This window comes from Protopterus annectens, chromosome 2.part1, assembly GCF_019279795.1.
Source record: "Protopterus annectens isolate FY-2018-M chromosome 2.part1, PAN1.0, whole genome shotgun sequence".
NCBI classification, from domain to species: domain Eukaryota; kingdom Metazoa; phylum Chordata; order Ceratodontiformes; family Protopteridae; genus Protopterus; species Protopterus annectens.
Window position 1 is genome coordinate 920,791,476 of NC_056729.1, and position 23,493 is coordinate 920,814,968.

The following is a 23,493-nucleotide window of genomic DNA, read 5'->3' on the forward strand; positions in this document are numbered from 1 at the left end:
GCATTTCCCACAGGTCTCTGTGGGCTGTCTCTATTGTTATTTGCTATATTTCTTCAGGTTCCTCTAGCAGGGAATTTATTTGCTTGATTGTTGGTATTAGATTGTTATGAGATATAGTTTCAGGTATTACACTGATGATGATATTATTCCTTCGAGATCTTGCTTCTAGGTCTGTTATTTTTGCTTGTAAGTTTTGTATTTCTTTGTCATGGGCATCAGCTCTTTGAGAAATAGAATCTATTTTTATTTCATTTTCTATTATTTTGGACTCAGATTTTTCCATTCTGGATATTATTTGGCTGAATGAGTCACCAAAGGTTTGAAATTGTAATGATAAGTCCTTTATTGCTTGCTGAATAGGTAATAAGGCAGTTTTTATGTCTTCTAGATTAGCTGGCAGGCCTGTCTTAGATTTATTTGTAGTTTTAGAGTTGTCAGTTTGTTTAGTTGCCTTTTGTCTTTTTGAAGTTGTGTCTTTCTCAGGTGAGGCTAGTACTGAGAATTTGGTCTTAGTTGTTGTTGTTTCCATATTATTTTCATCTTTTGACATCTTGCTGTATCGTGTTTTTCCAATCTTGTAGTCAGATGCATAGCCTTAGTAGCACATGGCTTAAGTTATTATTAAGAAATCTTAGTTAATCCTGCTGTTTCTGAGCTGAATCTGTCACTTTTTCTTCCTCTTTTGTTTGCTGGATGATATTAGCAGGAAATATCTACAGCTATTTCTGTATTATTAATTCTGTGTTGCATTCTGGGTTTGTTTTAATCCAGGGTATCTCAGAGAGCTAGGTGATAGCAGTGTTCACAGAACAGTGGCCATTTTAAACTCACCATTGATAATATTTTAATATCTATATTTATGAGAGGTACTGGTCTATAGTTGTTTGAGTTTGATATGTCGGTATTTGGTTTTACAATAAGGATGGTCTTTGAATTGTTTATGTACAGGTATGAGACACCAAATTCTATTATGTAGTTATGCACTCTTAACAGGACAGGTGCAATTTGCTGCTTACATTTCTTATAGAACTCTGCCACAAAACCAATGGGGTCTGGTGCTTTGCCAGGTTTCAGCTTATCAATAGTCAGTCTAATTTCTTCTGCTGTTAATGGGGCTCTAAGATTGTTTATTTGTACTACATTTAGGAGGGGGAATTTTAAATCTTTAGTCACTTGTTGAAAGAGGGATTCTTGGTACTGATCCTGTGAGCCATACAAATTTTGGTAAATCTCTTCAAAACCCTGTATAATTTCAGTGACTGAATGTAGGATTTTATTATTATAGTTAATTTCCCCTTATTTTAGATGGGGCATTTTTTAGGTTAATGATTCTTGCTAGCATTTGTGAGGGGGATGAGCCCATTCCGCATATCTGTATAATAACTTTAGTTCCATGACAGAATATTGTAGTGTTTGTAACTCATATAACTCTTTCTGCAGTTTAGTCATTTGGTTCTCTAGATCCAGGGAATGATTCTTTTGTATTTCTATCTCTACTGCCTTTAGCTTATTTTCTACACTGGTCATTTTCTCCTTATTTAAGTTTTTATATAACAATGCCTTTTGTATTAGGATTCCTTTGATACTGGCTTTAGTGACCTCCCATTAAATATCATAAGGCATTTCAGTTTCTGTAATAGTATTTTCTGAATAAGAATGGTAGCAATTTATTGGATAACGTCTCTTTTGTTGATTAGGTTAGGATTTAGAGTCAAATTAGAAGTGGTATCAGCTTGGTGCTTTGATTTTGTTTCCTTTATTGTTATGCTAATTTTTGAGTGATCTGAGATGGGTCTGGGTTCAGAGTTATAGGTCATTTCATTATCTGCTATAAATTCAGAGATTAGAAAAAAGTCTATCCTGGACCATGGTTTGTGGTGAGATGAGTAATGCATATAAATGCTAGTTGATGTGCTTGTTCTATGCATTTCAAAGTGGTCTAGTAGGTTAAAATCTTCTATTAATTCTAGTAGAAAGGTGGTGAGTTGTGGTGGTTGTTTATTTTATTTATTTGTTCTGTTCATTTCTGGGTTAACTATCATATTCCAATCACCTCCTACAATGAGCAAATGTTCGGGTGTTTGTGTTAGTAGGCCATATATCTCGTATAGGACATCTTGTTGATTCATGCAGGGACCGTATATGTTTAAGAATAACAAGAGGTGTTTTTTTGTTTAGTGAATGTTCGCATGTAAAGAATCACCATCTTCCATTAGGGTCGGAGTTACTTTTTTAATATAGTTCCATTAAAGGATTTTTTAACTACTATAGCCATCCCTTTTGCTGATGTGATGTCGCCTTCTGCTATTAAATGTTGTATCCATTCCCTGTTTTTAACATTTTCCCGTTGTTCCCCTATCATATGGGTTTCTTGCAAGAAGGTTATCTCTGTGCTAGTTTGGTAAATCAGATGCAACACCAAGTCCCTCTTTTTTATTTTGTAGTCCTTTTACATTCCACAAATCCACACATATCATCATTGTGAGGACTCACTAATCTCTTTACTATTGTATAATATTTTTTATTTTTTATCGTGCATGCACCATATCTTGGGCATGGTTTGCTTGGGGTTACTAGACAAATTTCAATAATGAATGTGACACCATACTCTTTCAGTATCCCCCCCATACCTACCCACACAAATCTCCTACCTGAAAGAGCTAAGCATACAAATGCACAATTAAAACAAAATGTATATGTATACATATATAGATTCTTATTTTTCACTTTCACCATATCTCTATGCTTATTGTATACCTTACTTACTCCCATCATCACCCTCTCTCTCCCTTCCCTCCACTCTCACTATATCTCTATGGTTACTGAATACCTTACTTACTCCCATCATCACCCTCTCTCTCCCTACTCTCCACTCTCACTATATCTCTATGGTTACCGAATACCTTACTTACTCCCATCATAGGTTCATAGGTTTATACTAGGCTATCTGCCCTAAGGCATTTATAAGCCTAGCCCAAATTTTTGTGGCTTACGCCACCCCTTATATGAAAAAATACTGTGCCCATTAGTTTGTTGTGCCTCTGTCCAGCAGTGACACAGAGATGATTCCTGGGGTAAACCTACGATCTCCCATCCACAGGTCAAGATTTCTCTTGAACAGAGCCAGCGAGGTGCTCTGCCTCACATGGATTTGGATTTTATTCCACAGCATAGGGAGTCTCTGAGTGATGAATCTATCCCTCCAGCACGTCCTATTTATATCCGTGCTAAGGTTTAAGTCGCTTGCTCTAGTGGTTTTGGTGGATTTGGATTTTTTGAGGTGGAGCATGTCCATTAATTCCGGGTTGGACATATCCTTGTATGTCACGCACATGTCACCTCTGAGCAGACGGTATGCGACTGAATAGAGCTGGAGTTTCTTCAATCTGGCAGCATATGACAGATTTTGGAGTCCCTTTATCCTTTTGGTGAGGAACTTTTGGGGTCTCTCCAATTGCTGCTGATGTTGGGTGAGATACATCCCGAATGGGGCATTGTACTCGATCATTGGTCTGATAAGTGAAGAGTACAGGGGAACAATGACCTCACTAGATCTGGATGTGAATCCCTTCATGATCAGGTGGGCAATGTAGAAGGTCTTTCTAACCACTTTAGCAACATGAGTGACAAAAGAAAGGCCACTGTCAACCTGGGTCCCCAGGTCCCTGATAACCTCTTCTGTGCTTAGTGGATTGCCACCTATATGGTAGCTTGGGGTTACCTTGTTTTTCCTGAAGGGTATGACTATACATTTTTTGGCATTTAACTTCAGGCCATGGCTCTGGCACCAGCTATCTGTTTCCGTGAGTCCCTTCTGAAGGATATCCATGTCCGATGCACTTTCCACTATGGCGCCCAGTTTGCAGTCGTCTGCAAACCTCATCACCCTCTCTCTCCCTACTCTCCACTCTCACTATATCTTTATGGTTACTGAATACCTTACTTACTCCCATCCTCACCCTTTCTCCCCCTACTCTCCACTTTCAATATATCTGTATTTGCTTACTGATCCTATGCATAACAATTTACAGTACCAAACAGGCATCTCTGTTACACTACTCTATTGTTTATTAAGCTATTGTATCGCTGAGGCACTACTCCACTGAATAATTTCTTGTTACTAAGATTAACTGCCAAAATATGTGTTACTAAGTGATCCTGTTAGCTTTATTATTAACCTGAACTGTGATAATATGTTACTATGTGATTTATTACTATCATGTCTCTGATTGTTTCAATATTGTTTAAAATATTGACTGTTACAATGTTGTTATGTGGAGCTTTTCTCCCCGGGCCTCTGCTGAAAATGGGCAAATAAATAAATACATACATGCATATACACACACACACACACACACACACACACACATAGATATATATATATATATATATATATATATATATATATATATATATATATATATACACATACATATTAGTAACAGGCAGGTAAGAAAAAGAAATGATGGAGACAGTCAGTGAATGTTCTGATCCCATACCAACATTAATAAGTGATAATATGATCTTAAAGGCAAAGTTAGTAGCTGCAGAAGCCTACCTGGATCTTCTGGATAAGAAGTTGTTAGATCAAGAGGACAGATCAAGTAGGAATAATCTTCAATTTGCTGACATAATGGAAGGTCTACAGGGCAATAACTTCCCACAATTTATGAGGGGAAAAAACTGAGCAATGGATACAGATGAACTTAGAAAAGGTTCAGTTGGAGACAGTGCACAGGACAGCCTGGTAACTACAGAGAAATAGAGAAAGCAGACCTAGACAAACTTTTGTATGCTTTGCTGCTTTTCAGCTGTGATTAAAACTACTACCTCAGCTATGGTAGTAAAATTATGTGTGGGAATCTTTAGTATATATGGGCATGGATTTTTCAGTGGTAACCCAAAAGAGAAGAGCAGCTTTTTATTCTGTAAAAATAAGTGCAGACAGAAGAACGTGAAATATAACATTTTGGACCCAGCGACATTTAGGATTTTTCCAGAGGAACCAAGGACTTTCACACAACCAGAAGAGGCAAAGCAGGCTAAGGAGCCATGGAAAGCAGGAAATTGTGGACAGCTATGTGCGCAAGAGGGTTTCCAACAACCAGATGAACATCAGGTTACTTTGTTACAGAAGGGAGGGAATAAAGTATTTATTATTTATAAAAAAAGTATCCAGCATTAAAAACACAAGTGTATCTACATCAGGAAAGAAGCTTTAGAAGCCTGGGAAATATTGATAGAACTTAATTGTCAGCAAATAACTAAAATCTTAACACTGAAACTGATCAAGTGTAAATTGCTGAGATTCTCAAGGAAACATTATGTATACTGTGATAAGACTTCCCAGTTTGAACAAAATTTAGTAATTGTTATACCTCATATTCAGCTGTTATATTAAAAATTAATGAGTGTTTGCTATGGATAAAAGGGAGAGGTTCAATAAACAATGTATTTGTTTGAGTTATGCAAATATAGTGTCAGATAAGATGGGACAAAAAAGTAGTTAAAGTAAAATGAACATGGTTAGTTTTAAAAGAAGGTGTGGAAAACATGGGGACTGAAATGCATAAAACGTGTGTATGTTTTTCTACATCACTAAGCAGCTATGATTGCAGTATACTGACTTGACAGAGGAGGACAACTGAGCACATGACAACTGGTATCATCCAGCTGAAGGGTATGCATCTCAGGAAGAAATGCCTAATGATATGTTGCAGTTCATAGGATCTAGTGAAGAAGGGCAGGCAACATGAGAAATAAGCGATCAGGTAACGTGAAAGGTAATCTGTATGTGAAGGCAGAAGGACAATTACAGCAAATAGGATGTTAAAGAGTAAATAAATTGCAGTTCTGGGGTTTTAGTTAAGGGGATTATTTCTTACAGAAGAAGGACATGGGGAAGAAGGATATTTGTCTAGTATGAGATGTAAACTGTGTTATCACAAATAATACACGAGTGTGTAAATAGGTGGGGTTTAGCTTGTAGAAGGTTGGAGAGTCAGAGGTAAAAGAAATCAGCTTCTACAGGGCTAATAGGGTAATACAAAATTTAGGTGATTTTATAAGACTTGAGAATGCAGCATTATAGATGAAGACAGCGAAGTAATAAAAATGTTTGATAGTTCAGAGAAGTCAACAGGAATATACATTATATGAGGTCAGAATTTTGTGGCTGACTTTCCTACAGTCTCAGTGAAGAAGTTCATTGTGGCCATCTCAAACAGGGCATAAATAGGGCAGTATGACAGCACCAAATTAGGGTCCGATGGCCTTGCCTTGGGAGCAAGCAATTTTTTGATGTACATAGTTGAGGGGCTGGGATCATTTATGATGTTATAACTTGAGCACTAAGAAAAGGGGAGGAGAATGGTTAACAATGTGTAGTCCAGAACATATCTCTCAACTGTTCAGATTTTCACAGAATGTCCTGATTTTTGCCTCAAAATTTTAGTGTCTGTCTTTTTGGCTTTTCCCGGTTAGGGGTCGCCACAGGGGAACTCCGGTCACCTAATGATTGGCAGTCGATTTTTATGGTGCCAAGTTGCCAGCCCGATGCCCAAACTTCAGCGAAGGCACACCCATTCACGTATGTCTTTCAAAGGCCACTCGACCGTGGGGAGGACATGCAGACTCCACACAGAATTGCCTCAAAATTTTAGTGTGTTTCTCATAATTTTTTTGTTTTTTCTGGCAAATCACTGGGATGATCTGAGGAATTAAATTAGTAAATAACCTCATACATTTAAGTTTCAGACTTCATACCCTTTAGAAAATGAATTTGAATACATACTTAGTTATTCTAGAAATTTTCTAAGTTTATAAGAGTAATATTTAAAATCTGTCCCTATTTTGGGCCTTTGTACACCAGTATGTCAGACTTTGTTCAGATTTCTTGGGCTAAGAGATTGAGACGTGTGGTCCAGAAGAGGTGTTATGTAGATTAACAATCCAGAGAATAAGGAGAAAAAGTGAATCGATGAAGTGTGAGAGAATGACAGGTTGGAAAAAGCTAAAGTATGATATGCTCTGTGATGATGTGAGGTATTGCTAGCTATGACAGGAGAAGTATGATAGTGGATGTGTAACATATGCCAGCATAGCTGGCTGGAATTTTGTAAATAATTACATGCCATTTGTATATCAAACTGATTTGTACAGTTGCTTAGGTTGATAATGTATTTGTAAAGTTTCTTGTGTTAAAAATGTGCCAACAGTGGGTCCCACTGGACAAAAAAGAAATACACCTGTATGTCACATTATATTGTAACTGTTGAAATGAATATATTGTAACACAGTATACTAGAAGAGAACAGGTAAATCTCAGTCCAGCTAACTTTGAAAAATAGTCTGAAATGAAATTACCTGGTAGGCTATAAATATGTATCTTACAGTTCTGAGTGCAGCCAAAGACAAAATGCCTGTGAAAACCAGAACTAGAAATCATACTGTATTGTACTTAGGGGGTGAACTAATTGCAACCCTGGAAGGGTAGAAGTTTTTGAAATAGTTTTATAGCTTTCAGATGCAATAACACATCTTAGCAAAGCTCTATATGTGTGTATTATGACACAAATGTGCTAGATTATGGTTCAGTTTCTAGTAAAGGAGTTAGTGTGGGAACCAGAAGTCAGATGACCAGATGTTTGTGATGTCAATCTGTAGTCCAGCACTGAAATGGTGTTTTAATACTAGATGAGAGAGAAGTCTCAGAGCAGTTTGTTTTTGAAACCCGACAAACAGGATCACTCACCTGCTTCATCTTGCCTTGCTTTAGTAAGTAACCAGGGAATATTAATTCTTTAGATCAGTCAGGAAAATATATTGAGATTAGTTAAGTACTGTTTTTCTGTATCTGCATGAATCTATCTATCTGTGTTATTTTTTTTTCTGCGATTGAAACTCTAGTGTTTATTGTAAACAGATATTTAGTATTTTCATGTTCTTTTATTATTTATTATTAAATATATTTAAACTTTTCATTGTGGCTGGTCTTTTGGAGAATATTATAACATTTGAGAGTACTTACATTTATTTGGTGACACTGTGGCCCTCTTGAAAGCCTTGGTTCATTGGTCAAACATTATCATTTGTATTAGTATTAATTTTATTCAGTATAATTGGGAACCCTTGTAAGAGCCTCAGAGTAGCTGGCTGGTGGCAGTGTAACTACCTTATAGTCTGGGCAAAGGATTGCAGAACTGGTAGATCTGTGCCAGCCTTTCCTAGGTGTGTGTGTGTGTGTGAAAATCAAATGTTAAAGAGTGCGTGTGTTAGCTACTTGGAGCAGGGACACAAAGCACTGGTTTCACAGAGAGAGTAGTAGAGGACTTGGCTTGGAACACTTGGCTAAGGACTCAACTCTGCAGCTGTGCCAGTGGGGAGTCTTATTTGGGGCCTGGTGAGAGAGAGGGGAACCCAGCCCCAGGACAGGAGTGTGTTCCCTGTGTGCTGTTAAGGTAAACTGTGCTTGGCGTAGACAGCTGCATCTGAAAATACTGTTTGTATCTATTTTTGTTCCAAGTGAACGTTCCTCACCATTGTCCATGGTGAGGACTGAGACTACTTGATTACTGGCCCAGAGGAGGGATGTCACAGGCTTAATGCAGATTTTACATTGCAATGTGAATGGGTTAACCAGTCCTGTGAAGAGGGACTATATTTTAAATCAGGTGAAAGCAGAAAAAGCCACTTTTGCCATTGTACAGGAAATGCATTTGGAGGTGTCTGAGCACCAAAAATGATAATAAAGGGACATGTCAAGTAAGCTGGAGCTAGTTACAGTGGAGAAAACAGAAAAGGGCCATTGATTATGAGACACAGAAGTACTCCCTTTAAAATATTAGAAAAACTAGAGAGTCAAGATGGATGTTTAGCAATGGTGAAAGGGATTGCCTAAAGAATAAAACAATGGTAGCAGGCCTATATCTCCCTCCTAAATGTATAAGACAGTTTTTTTACTAAGTTGATATTGGACATAATGAGGTTTTGTGGGGGTGTATTGTTAATTTTGGGAAACTGGAATATGATTTTTCAGAAATCAGAAATATGGGAGGCAGAAGAAAACAGCATATATCTAGACTGGAAAAAAATTATAAAAAAAACAGCTGGAAGATATGCATCTATTATGTATGGGAACTTGGCAAGGAGTGGAGGTACAGCATATGTGCATTTTTTCACTCATATTTGCAACATCATCCAGATTACATAACTAAAGAGAATGAAGGGTTAGTGAAGGAGATTGGGATTGGTTCCCTGATTTCTGATCAAAAACTGGGTTGTGAGAGTGGAGATGGAGTAGGTAGAACAATGGATAGGCACTGGGGATTCCCAACCTATTATTTGAAAAACAAGGAATTTAGTATTTGGATATCTACACAGTTAGCTTCTTTACCACAGGAAAAGGGTGAATGGACCATGGAAATATGGGATGCATTAAAGAAGTCTTTGAATGAAATGGTAAAATAGTATACATGTGAGCAAAGCAAGAGGGAGAAAGAGCAAAGGATGCACACTTTAGAAGAAATAATAGAGTTATAACAGAAGGGTTAAAATAGAATTGAAGAAGAACATTTATTAAAAGAGAGGCTAGCTAAGGTACAGGAAAAAGGAAAATGAGAGAATACAATTCCAGCAAATAGATGTGAGGGTGAGGGAAGTATTTGATGATAACTCCTTCCACCCCCAGTCTATGACACCACTCTTGGGTAGATTGTGGCAGCAGTAGATAGAGGGACAGAGAAATGGAACAAGAGAGAAGGGCTTACTAGTTGATGGATTCAGTTAGTGAGGAAATTTCATCAAAACAGAAAGGAATTCTGTGTACTTTTCAAACATACTTAGCTTAGTAATGCATGTCATAGGTACCACCAAATGGAATGAGATAATAGAGTACTAGGTTTATGGGTGATACTGAATTACCAAAACACAGAGAAAATCAAGCAGAGCAGCTGCAGGCAATAATAAGAAAAGAAGAAATTGAATTAGCAAAAGAGAAACAAAGATATGGGAAGGTCTCCTAGCTCAGATTAAATCCCACCTGAAATTTGGAAGATGGGTGGATTAAACAGTTGAATATAAGTGATAGGTTAATAAATAACATACTAGAGCATAAATATGTATCAATGACATGTAAAGAGGGTATTGTAGGGGTTACACCAAAGTATGGTAAGCATCCTAAAGATATTAGATCATACAGACCTACAATAAACCAAGACCAAAATGGATTCATTGGAAGGAAGAAAGCCTTTGACAATATATTAAGAATTCATATGATAATTCATGATGAAAAGCATAATAAAAGGCATGTAGGAGTACTAGGACTAGATGCTGCAAAAGCTTTTAATACAGTGAAATGGAGATTCTTGTTTGAAGTACTGTGAAGGCTAGCGATTCCTCAATTGATCTAAGGGCAGCAATATATACAGGGGTAACTCTGGGTGATAACATGAGACCAGGGCTATAAGATGTCATACAGCTAACTAGAGGCACTAGATAAGGGGTGCCTGCTTTCTCCCTTTTTGTTTGTGGTATATTTGGAACCCTGAGTGAAAAACTAAGGAGGCCTGAGATAGAGGGGTATAAATGGTGAACAATGGAATGGAATATCTCATTGTATGAGGATAACATTATGTTAACATTAGGTAACCTGGAAAAGGATGCAAATAGGCTATTTCAGTTAATCAGCAGGTTCAGGTTCATCTCAGGGTATAAGATTAATGTCAGGAAATCTGTGGTGACAGAGACACACAGTGACATTGAGTATATACATACAAATGCCCCACCAGCATTTAGCAATATGGCTGAAGGACACCTTTGAAGATTTGTTTAACCATTCATCATCCCTGCCGAGCTCTAACATTTTCCTGAGCCACTAATAAGCCTTAGGTCATTTGAATCACAGTCATGGCTTGTTCTCTCTGCACCACAGACCCAGGGCAAATAAGATGTTTTTAATTTATGTTCTTAATTGTTTTTCTAAAAAATCCTTGATAGCCTTAGTAAAATTTCTACCCAACACCTTATTTTCCATATTGCTAAGACAAAGCCCTTTCTTAGATAATAAATGAAATCTAGATTTAGTATTCCCATTGGAAACATATCCTAATACCACGCTTTAAACAGTAAAATCAAAGAATATTTCTAAATGTCAAAGCCACTTTTACTGACTAGAATAGATAAGGGTTTAGCTAGGTTTTCCTTGGGTTTGTGTAGGCATAAGTGCAGCTAGGGTAGGGTGAAGGGGCAACTGCCATGGGCACAAGGTATCAGGGGGCTAAACTGACAGATGCTGATTAGTCAGTAATGCTGGAGTGGAAATGAAGTGAGACACTGATTTTGCTGTCAGGACTGAAGCACTTGTTTCAGTTATTCATGTATAGAATAAGTTGTAGCAAGTGGCTTGGGCTTGCTGCAATATTTAAAAGTAGGAGACCTTTATTTTTTTTGTGCCAGATCTGGGAGTGATACTGGGCACTAGATGAGCCAGTTACAACTTTGTGAGTAGGAAGCCACTAGGTATGTTGTCTAGTCTCACAGAGCTTGAGTTTCTAATTTTTCTAATTTAATATAGCGAATATAGCAAAATCTCTATAAAATTAAATGTCTTTTTTCATATTTTTATTAATTCCTCATGAGATAAAGAATATTGTCCCAAAAAAGTATGTTTATAACAGATATCTAATGAATATGGATGAGTAAAATACAAATAATTCAAAAAAATTAATCCTACAAAATAAAATAAAAAGCAAAATAAGAAAAACAGGATATATACAAATGTATGAAAAGAAAAGAGAAAGAACAATAACACAGTACTAAACAATACTTAAAATTTATAGAAATTTGAAGCATAATCATTAATAATTTAGGATGATATTCTCAAAGCCTTTTGGAAAAATTAATAATTTTAGCCAGTATTTATTTATTTTCCCATTATCTTTTATAGCCAATGTTTGCATTTTTATTAGTTACATGACTAATGGCTTTTAGAGATTTATTAAATGAAAGAGAAGATGAATTGTTCCAGTTGCTTGTTATATTTTTTCATAGAGAAAGCTAAAACAATCTATAATAAAGATATTTAATGTCAGCCAACATAGGGAGATACTGAAGCATTAAACAGACCTAAATAAATGTATACATAGAATCGTTGGTGTGTACTAAGCTAATGGCCTTGGAGCGTTTACAATCCTAGCCCATAGAAGTGCCCTAGCATCGTGCCACCCGACGTTAGTTCAGAGTGCCTCTGTTGAGTACAGCAACTGGAGTGATCCCTGGGGTGAACTTTCTATTACTCAACCACTGATCAAGATTTCTCTTGAAGAGGGACAGCAAGGTGCTTTGCTTGACATGTATGGGAAGTCTATTCCAGAGCATGGGCAGTCTTTGGGTGAGGAATATGTCCCTCCAGCATGTTCTGTTGATTGTGGTAATGAGGTTGAGGTTTCTGGAGTGTGTGGTGTGTACAGATTGGGATTTCTTTAGATGTAGCATTTCTAACAGAGCTGGGTCAGACATGGCTTTGTAAGTAAGCAGAGATTGCCTCAAAGTAGGCGATATGAGACAGAGAATAGCTGGAGTCTTTTGAGTCTGTCTGTATAGGACATGTGTTTAATGCCTAGAATCCTCTTCGTGAGGTACTTCTGTGGCCTCTACAGCTGTGCCAGGTGTCTAGTGAGGTACATGAAATTATTTATCTGAAGAACTTGACAAAAACTGTTGAATGTCATGCTAGTATTTGTAAAGATTTTCCCAGTCATAAAAATATGACACCAAATTAGCTTCTGAAGCTTTCTTGCTTACCAAAAATATTCTAACAAATAGTGTTATTATTTTAGGTATCTTATCTTTGCTAGCAGAATGAAAAATGCACTGTGGATAAGTAAACAAGTTTAAGACAATGTGAAGTAATAACAGAAGATATCAAAATAAGATTTTTTACTTAGAATACAGACTAGGATATAAGTTACTTGTAAAGTAGTTCCAATAAATTCTCAGAATAATTGTTTTGATATAGGATTATACTTTTATATAATAAAGAAGATGGGGCTCAGAAAGAAAACTGCAAACTAATATTAAATATATACATTTAAATTAGTATATCATCAAATACTGAATATTCAAAATATTGACTACCAGTACACTGATAACTTTAGATTTAATCAAAAATGAATGAAAACAAGAAAAAATAAACATCATTTTTTGCATGGCTAATTATATATACCATTTCTGAGATCATACAATAGCAGGGTCAGGGCAAATTCTCTACTGCATCATAGCCCCATAGAAAATGCTGTCAGCAAAATGTTCTTGAAAATGTTTGCTTATATGAGCATTTGCTGTTATTTACAGCTCGAGAAACCACTTGCTCATATGAGCTTTTGATGTTTCACTCTGTAGCCATTTAAACAATTTAGGGATGTTCCTCCTCAGATATGTTGGAATTTCTTCAAGTTTAGTCAATAAATCCAAGAAAGGTACCTCAGGAAAAAAAAAACACTCTTTCACTCTGAGACCAAAGTTTAATATGAAATGTTTCAACACATAAACGCTTTACAAACACTGCGTTTTTGTCTTTGTTACACAGACTTCTTCAGATGCAGACTTTACATAATCACCTGACTTTTATCATCCATCTAATTATTCATTTAGATACAATGAACCAATAAAAATACTGCTTCCAAAATCAACATGACTACATTGGTTAAAAACGTTCTTAAAACCATTACTAAGACCTTTTCCAAAAAATCTACACACATATAAACTTCTTAAATTATATAAAAATGCCTTAAAATCTCTTCATAAATAAGCTAAATACATTTAAAAAAATTTAAAAACAAGTAAATGAATAAAGCATTGGATTAATAAATACATTTCATGATTTTAAAATAAACATAAATGTTAAAAAGTGATAAAGAGTGGTACGGGCTCCATCTTGTGATTCACAGTTAAAATTACACCCATTTTTTTTCAAAGGATTTTCAAAATAGTTTTCTCCTTTTCTGTATAATAACTTAGCTGCTCTCATTTTTAACAATGGGGCTATGGAAATATTGTCATTGAAACCTGGTGGTATTGTGGCTTGCAATGTTATTTGCCACCATAACTTTTTGTACTCAATTTTTTATTCCCACATCCCCCTCTTACTACTTTCTTCACCTGTTCTAACACAAAAATACAGAGTGATTTTGTACATTATCTTGTATGTTTGCACAAAGCATTGGTTTCTTTCTTTGTTTGTATATCATAATGGTTTTCATAGATCCATCTCCTTAGTTTACATTCTGTCTTTCCTATATAGAAAGAACCACACTCCTCACAACTTGCACAGTAAACTAATCCAGCTGAATCACAGTAAACCACCAGGTTTGAATGACAATATTTCCATAGCCCCACTGTTAAAAATGAGAGCAGCTAAGTTATGATGAAGAATAGGGGAAACGTGTTTGGAAAATCCTTTGGAAAAAATGGGTGCAATTTTAAATGTGAATCACAAGATGGAGCCCTTGTATCCCCCTCTCTATCATTTAACATTTGTCATGTTTATTTTCAAATCATGAAAATGTATTTATTAATCTAATGCTTTATTCATTTACTTGTTTTTAAATGCATTTACTTTATTTATGAAGAGATTTTTAAGGCATTTTAGATAATTTAAGAAGTTTATATGTGTGTAGATTTTTTGGAAAATATCTTAGTAATGGTTTTAACAATGTTTTTAACCAATGTAGAAGCAGTATTTTTATTGGTTCATTGTATCTAATTGAATAATTAAATGGATGATAAAAGTTAGGTGATCATGTAAAGTCTACATCTGAAGAAGTCTGTGTAACAAAGATGAAAACGTAGTGTCTGTAAAGCGTTTATGTGTTGGAATATTTCATATTAAACTTTGGTCTCGGAGTGAGAGAGCGCTGTTTTTTTTCTGAGGTACTTTTCTTGGATTTCTGATTACAGTGACTGTGCAGTAGCTCTTTTCAGTGTATTTTTCGTGTTTAGTCAATAAATATTTTCTAAACTGCTGGATTACTATCCAGCCTTCATTATGAAATTGCATTTATTTTGAATAACAGAAAAATAGTACTCCTGATTTTTATACAGTTAAACAAATACATTAATTATTTTGCCTTTCATTAATAATTATTAGCTTCATTTAAGTCCTAAGTATCATTCATTTGGTACATGGAAAGCAAGCACTGTTTCAAAACTTGAACTATATTAATGAAAATCTTAAATAATTCAACATATTATTTATATATGTTAATTTTGTTGGTGGAAAAATATTGTATTAAATACAATTTACAAAAACTAAAATTATTTCATTAGTTAACTAATTTAGTAGGGAATCATTACACTTCAATTTATTATTTTTTAAATAAATTAGATGTACATCTTTCTATGTTGAAACATATGATATGGCTATTTAACAGATATTTACTTAGAAAATTGAGACCAATAAAAAAGTCTCTATACCTGGGAAATCAATATTTCAATTACCTTAGCTCATTACATGGTTTTTCAATGGAAACTTTGGTTTGGCAAGGGATGTAGAGAATTTAACAAATATTTATTTGTTTGATTAATATAAATTTTTATTGAGAAACAAACAACTAATTTGTATTATATATAATAGTTTATGTTACAAAATTACTTTAATAAAATATAATTTATTAAGAAAAATAAAAAAATGCATTTGACTAATTAAAATATTTTCTTTGAAATTATTATGTCACATTTAGTTTAATGATAGTAGAAAAATAATAATAATAACAGCAATATATTTTAATTAATTACAATATCATTTAGCTTGAATTTATTCAGAATGATTTCATTAATATTTCTATTAATAAGGATTTGGGTTTATTATTATTAATAAGTTATGAGTCCTAAGGTTTATAGCAACTAACCATAATATTAATGGATTATTTTCAATTCATTATGGTTAATAGAATAATATCCACAAGTAATACAACATTGTTTCAAGATTATCAATTTAATATACTTTCACTAATGTATTATTTCTACTTGCATTTTGAAAGGGCTGTATAGCTAATGCAAATAATAAAGGAGATAAATTACAAACTTTTTGTGTCTTTTGTAATCTGTGTTCCTGAGGAGAGGTATGACTTGGTTTTTGAATACATTACAGTATTACAGCATTACTTTTTAATTATTTTAATTAGTTCCATATGAAAATTATTCTTTTTGGCTTACACACAGAATCTATATGGAGCTGCCTAGCCTTGTTTGTTTAGCTTCTTGAATGTTTTCTTTGTATGCCTCAATATCATCAGTCAATGATGTAGTTCTTTTCACCTGTAATGTGCATTTTTAACATCTTCAATGTAAATGTAAAAGCTGACTGTGCTGAAGCCCTTCTTTAATAGAGTGAACTTAATTTTACATTTGAAGAGATTGTATTACAATGACTCCTTAACTAGTAAGCGCTAGTGCAGTGGTGTAGGTGCTGCATTAATATTTTAGTTCCTTTCCATATCATAAATACCTATTTTTTTTTTGTAAAAAAAAAAAGATAGATAACCATATGATAGGATGATGATATATATATATATCATTTTCCAATATCCCAAGAAATAATTTGCATTTGCAGACATCCTGCTGTTGTCTGAAGTACACTGGTCATGCATTCTTATAGTACCCACATATAATGACATAAATACATTTGCCCTCTAGTCATAGCTTGAAACCCTCTTAATTTTAATTATATAATAATCCACAACAGCATTCATCTATATACATTATTTTGGTGTACAACAAAAGTTAAAGTCTCCAGCACCTGTTTCTTTCCTGGAGCATTTTTAAAATCTTTAGGATTTGTACTGCAGAGCAACAATGTCAGTCATGCAATCATATGATGAATGTTTGACAATGATTACAATGTGACACTAACATTGTGCTTTATAAACTGTACAGTGCAGGTTTATTATAAATATCAGAATTTAATTTGAAATTATAAGCAGTAAGCATATGATCCTTTATATTTAGTAGGCTGTTAAGTGTTCAGTTTTGTCTTCTTGATTTCATAAAATAACATGACAAAAAATTAAATGGAAAACAAATGCTATTACCTTTCCAGATTCCAAGTCCCATAATGTGACATAACTGATCTTCTTGTCATCATTGTAGTTGGGGAGCAGAAGAAAACTGCCAGTGTGTGTCAAAGAAGCATTATGTAAAAAAAGCATGGATGTTTCATCCTCCAGAGTATGCACATGGGACAGTGTCTCCAAATTGAACACAGCAAGATGGTGAGCATAATGTGAACTCACAATTACCTAGATGAGCAGCAAGTGACAAAAAGCTGACATAAGATATATGTTCATGTGCAATTCCATTTAATTTAGAATTACTATACAAAGATTCGTAGGTGTGGTTCAGATACAGTCATTTAAAGACCATTAAGGAGTATGAAACTCAATTTCATACCCTACCACAGCCTTATCTGGATTAATTGTGAAGCTCACTTATTATATATTAACTCTAACTTTGAAGTACATTTTTTTCATAAATGTAGTATATAACATGAACTCTCAATAGATTACCACTGAAGGCTTCTAAAAAGTGTTGTTCAAAACACTGGCTTATCAAAGGGTCTGTAAAGCAGGAATAATTTACCATTTAACAATTTGAACAATTCTATCTTCCTTGATATTTGACCCAAGACCCCCTCCTCGAATATGATTGTAAATACTTTTTGGATACACAGAAGGCAAGTTAGATCACATAAGGAAAGAAATGCAATTGATTATTAAAATCAGAAATAGCCTTGCAGGAATGTCTGAATCCAGGCTTGAGAAATTACTAGTAAATATTTTCATCTCAGTAGAACTTTTTCTCATGATTATCTTTAATGGAAGCATATGACATCTATATGTCATTCGGAAAAGAAACATATAAATAGTAATGCTTACATATATACATTGCGCATCATTTATTTTAATTCAAGTATGATGCCATTATCACAGCACCTTTTGTGATATAGAGTTATAAATTACTGAAATCATTATAACAAAGATCAACAGAATCCCAGTGTTATCTCTACATGACAGGTGGGTGACACTAGCTCCTCTGATGTCAGCAGGTTGAGAGAGGAAGATGGCAACACAGCAACCCTGTTTTAGTTTGGTTTGCATAACAGTGATTTGAAATAAAGGTAGAGGAAATTTCTTGAAGCTGTGTTCTTAAGGTATTGCCTGTATAGCTGCCACATTGAAGCACTGGAGAAGTTTAAATGATTACAAGTATTGCCATAAAGAGCTTTACTGATAGAAGGGATGTGAAAAGAAGTCAGCAAGTATTTTAGTGCTCTATGTAGAGTGTTAGTAGGGAGCTATTTGATGTATATTCCTCCAGATATAACTTCCAGTACAGGGCTATGCAACATCCTCTACCTTTGTAGCATCTGTTCTCTCTGTAACAAGTTGTGCATACCAGCACTTGGCATGGAAAACTACTGTACATCCCAACTCAGTGACAATACAGCTGAGGGATTTTTAGCTGTCATAATTTCACTGTCCAGTGTGGTTGTCTGTGTAGATATCCCAGTAAGGCATTCACCTGGGAGTTGAGTAGCCATACCCCATGATTCCCTTGCAATAAACTAATAAAACTTGCAAACCTACAATGTTTTGTGTAGTCGGCTATTTATATACTGCCTACTGTAGCGACATAAGAGATGAAGCAGAAAACAGAACATGGACAATCAGAAATCTGTAGGTCACTACAGTTCTTGCCATAGGAAATAACCATTACAATAAATATAGTGACACATGACAATAAGTGGTCATTATACACACACATTTATATATGTATATGTTGTATATATATATATATATATATATATATATATATATATATATATATATATATATATATATATATATATATATATACAGATATATATATATATATATATAACATACACACACATATATATCTTGAGTCTAGTACCAGCTACCTCTGTATTTATGATGAGTGAAATGGTAGCATTGTTCTTGCTATGCTATGTTATGCTGCTATTTTGTACAGAATAAAAGTCATTGAGTATGTGATAAATGCTGGTCTAGCCTGACATTATTTTATACTGCCATTTAACAAGACAAGGCAATTGAAGATATGCACCATGACACCCTGTATACAGCAGTTTAAAGTTTCCAGTGAAAGTTAATCTTGTGTTTCAATATGTTCATTCAGCAATACATTCATCTGCTGCATAAATATATTGCACTTAGCTTTCCAGTTTGGTTCTGTTCTGTGTCACCTTTTGTAACAAGTATATATTTCCTCCCTGTGTCAAAGTTGAATACAGTTTGGTCAAGTCATTTTAGTTCAGTTTTATTTGTGCAGATGTGCCATTTGCTTAAGTTACTTTAAATTAAGTGCCATTTGGTTAACTCTGTCTGTTTTAGCACCTGCTCATGTCAGTGACATTACAATGAGATATGGGATATGGTTTAATTTTGTTCTGATTTTTTTATTTCTATTAAGGTTAATGCCATGGTTAAATTAGGGTTAGTTTTATTGTTTAATTTAATTTAGGACTGAGTCTGGTCCAGGGTTAGATTTTGGGATTGTGTTATCATTAGTGTAAGGACTAAGGTTAGGGTTTCAGCTTACGTTTGAGGTATGGATTATAGCTACATTAGTATGTTGGGTTGTGTAGGTTGGTGAAAAAAGAAAACTGGGGTAGCCAAGGGCACCTCTTGTTCTAACTCATTTATGGACTTAGTGAGAGCCAACTGGGAGACAAGCTAGCACTTTCACATAAAATATATCGCAACAAGGTCACCTTCTACAAATGTTTTGTGGACAATATATTCTTTGTCTGGTTTGGAAGTAGAGAAATATTGGATGACTTTGTGACAAATATAGGTGACACAACTGACTTTTTAAAATTTACCATGCAAGTATTTAGAGAAAAGATCACCTTCCTAGATGTTAATTTGAAGATTAAAGATGGTCAAATACAGACAACAGTCTATAAGAAACCATGCTGGAAGAAGAATATTCTGGAGAGATCTAGTGTGGATCCCACCTTTGTATTTCACTTGAGACTAACAAGGATCACCAGCAATGACTTGGAGCTCAACACAACAATGGGCAATATGATCAAGAATCTTAAAGACAGGGGTTACTCAATGAATGAATGACTAAAAATTACTGACAAGGTGATTTCTGAAAGACAAGGTAGAGATAAGCCCTATTTCTCTAAAAAGATGATGAAATCTGCAGAGAAGAAAGAACCTGTCACAAATAAAAAATATCTCTTAGTACTGCCTTCCACATCTGACAACCGGAATATAATCATCATCATCATCCGGAAGAACTGGCACATGTTGATGTCTGATGATAACATCTTTCAAATTCTGGGTCCACATCCAAACATTACATACAAGAACGTTAATTTTATAAGAAGAAGAGTATGCCACCAGAACAGTGATGGACAGAATGTTAATGATCCCAGTAAGGTGGGAACCCTCAGTTGCAGACGGTGTAATATCTGCACATTTATAGCCAATATTAATCATTTTGTTCATCCCACTATGGGCAAGGTTGTGAGACTTTGGAATTATGCTGCCTGCTGGACCAAGAACGTGGTCTGTTTAGCTATTTGCATGAACTGTCCTAGTTTCTACATAAGAAAAACGAACAAGGCACTTAGGGACAGGATCAAAGAACATTTATATAAAATTAGGAAGGATGATACAACTGCGGCTACAGCTAAACATATTTCAGATTTATGGTACTGGACACTTTGAAAGAAGACAATAGAATGGGTGACAGGAAGAATAAAGCTGAGAAGACTGAACAAGAATGGATCATTCGGTTACAAGCTGACCGGTGTTATAGACTGAATGACGCTGTTTCCATCAAACCTTTCTTGAAAGCTAGACCATTGCCTCACTAAAATATTTTTTTTTCTCTCACAGAATCACATTTAGCCCCATTGATTGGTTATTTGACTCCAACTAAAGGGAATGATAGGCTGTAACACCCTTCTTTCACGCAGATTCCTTTGATTGGCTCTATGCATATAGAAGATGGTTCTTAAACAATTTCAGGTTTGTTTACACTTTTTTGCCGCTTCTAGGATCTATGCACCTTCACTGGCCTGGTTCTGCAGGATTATAACTCAATTAGTACATTTCTTTGGATGTTTTTATCAAGTAAAGTACTTTAATTTTAATTTTACTGACTGAGTAGGGATTCCAGCATGTAGCTCGCAAGACATTTCCCTGCGAGCTACATCGCCGAAACCAAACGGCTGTAGCAGCACTTTGCCATAGTGCAATTTGGCTGAAAAGCATAGCCGCTGCAGCTGTAATCTATGAACGGGCAGCTGCAGCCGTACGGGATGTGTAACGCATTCCTTCTTCTCATTCAAGGAATGCATTTATTTAATTAATTATTTATTTTAGACAACAAAATGAATGCGTTACACATTAGTAATACTCATATTTTTACTGCCATAGGAAATAAAAATAAAAGTAGTAGTAAAGTAATTGCTAGTATAAAACCTGTATTGTTCAAGGCAAGTACTGCATACACTAGAGAATATGGCAGGAAGAGCCTCATATTGTTAGTATGGCAGTAAAAGTGTAATAACCTGACAAAACAGGTCTAACTGCTGGACTGTATGTGTATACTCTGGTATCATATGGTAATGTAGATTTGCAATCACGTAATAGTACTGTAGTATTAAGCATTCTTACCCACACCATGCACCATAACGTGAATATGTAGGAATGCCTGTATATAACAGGTGTAATCCCCAGAGGTCATTTAGTACAACTGAGAGACACATAGACAGTAAACAAGGGAAATGCAGACAACAAAACCTGAATAGCACATGCAACTGAGATGTAAACTGTTTACGGTTTGAATCCTGCCAGTGGTAGTAGTCTGCATACAGAATTATACACCACAACTGTACAGATATGTCCAGACTGTCTATTAAAGTGGCCCATATCTAATGCCATCAACCTGTCCCCCTGGGAAATCAGTGGGATGATCCCAGACATATAGGCAGCAAACAGAAAATACAACTGATTGACACTCATCTATGACAACAGACCTGGAACACTAGCAACTCCCCAATACCTTATGTGACTAAGAAGCCACATATATCCAATTTATACCCCAACCTGTTAAGCTGTGCTCAGAGTGTGTACAGTAACAGAGTGAGATGTATGTGCATAATATGAATGTGTAATCTGGAACCTTGTGCGGCAACAGTCAGGTAGTGCTAACAAACATTGCTTCCACAGGTACGTTGGATACGAACACTGTGCTGTGAAATTCAGACCAATATAACCTGTACTGGTACCATTCACCCTGGTATTGTAGGGGATTGTGACTGTTGCAGTTTCTCTGAATAATAAAGTATTACTGGTCACTGTCACCCACACTATGCTACATAATATAACTGTATAGGAAAGCATGTTATGTGTGTGTCAGGTCACTAAAGGTGGAAGAGGGCACTATTCTAGATATGTCCAGGCATACCAGCATGTGGTCAACACATGGCAAGAGTCTGTGCAGAAAGAGTTGGATAGCATAGTGCAAAACATCAACCCGGAATCCGGCCATATGTGTACAAACAGTCAGTGTTAACAAACATTCCCTCCACAGGTATACCAGGTAAGAGGTGTATACTGCAGGTAAAACCAGTTCATGTGTAATGATGCTGACAGCCATATCTGTGTCCAATATACATCTATAGGGTAGTGCAGTAAGACTTGTAAGGTACAGATAACAGCACTGATTAGGAAAGTAATGCGGAGTACAGGAATATACTACTTGTTAATTGACATCTTTCTCTCCCCCCACCTTATCTCCAACAATAATCAACATACCCACCCCAACTGGTATGTACTGACTCTGATAATGGCCAATCGTTTGATAAATATTCTAATGGTTCCCATGCATATGCCATATTGAATTATTCCAACACTGTTGGCATGGTGCCATCAACATACCTCCATGCTGTTCTTATTACCACTGTGGTCCCATATATGCATGTGTTCTGCTTGCTATGCAACTGTTCCATATCTGGTGTCTGGGTTAATGGGAATATCTATGCATGCTGTTATACCTAACTCTGGAATGTGCTAACTACTACTACTAACCCATATATGATGGTGAAATCTAAACACTATAGCATGCTTTGGAAGGCCGGTCCCAGCAGACCCACCTGTCCCACCTCAGCTGGCCGAGGCACCGGGCACCAGCATGTCTGGGGCCCAACCCCGCACCTCTCTGTTCGTTAGTCCTGCACCACCTTTGGGTGGAACTGCCTCAGAGGATGGGGCTCAACACCCCGGGAATGGGCGCAGACAGGCACCTGTCACCCGTCATCAGGTCGGGGTCGTGGTGCGTACAGCAATCAACGACAAAGTCGGTGATCTTCTATGCCAGCTTGAGGGCCGCATGTCACAATTAGAGTCAGCCTGACTCTGCAGCTCAGCCCCCAGC

The 23,493-nt window shown here is 35.7% G+C and overlaps 1 protein-coding gene across 1 annotated transcript in view; it reads right to left on the reverse strand.

Moving 5' to 3' along the window:
* Positions 1-23,493, reverse strand: part of LOC122794919 (NACHT and WD repeat domain-containing protein 2-like) — a 1,236,179-nt gene that overhangs the window by 126,706 nt on the left and 1,085,980 nt on the right. The window contains exon 27 of the mRNA XM_044063511.1: positions 17,088-17,294. Within this exon, the coding sequence (XP_043919446.1) occupies positions 17,088-17,294 (207 nt within the window). The remainder of the gene's footprint in view (positions 1-17,087; positions 17,295-23,493) is intronic.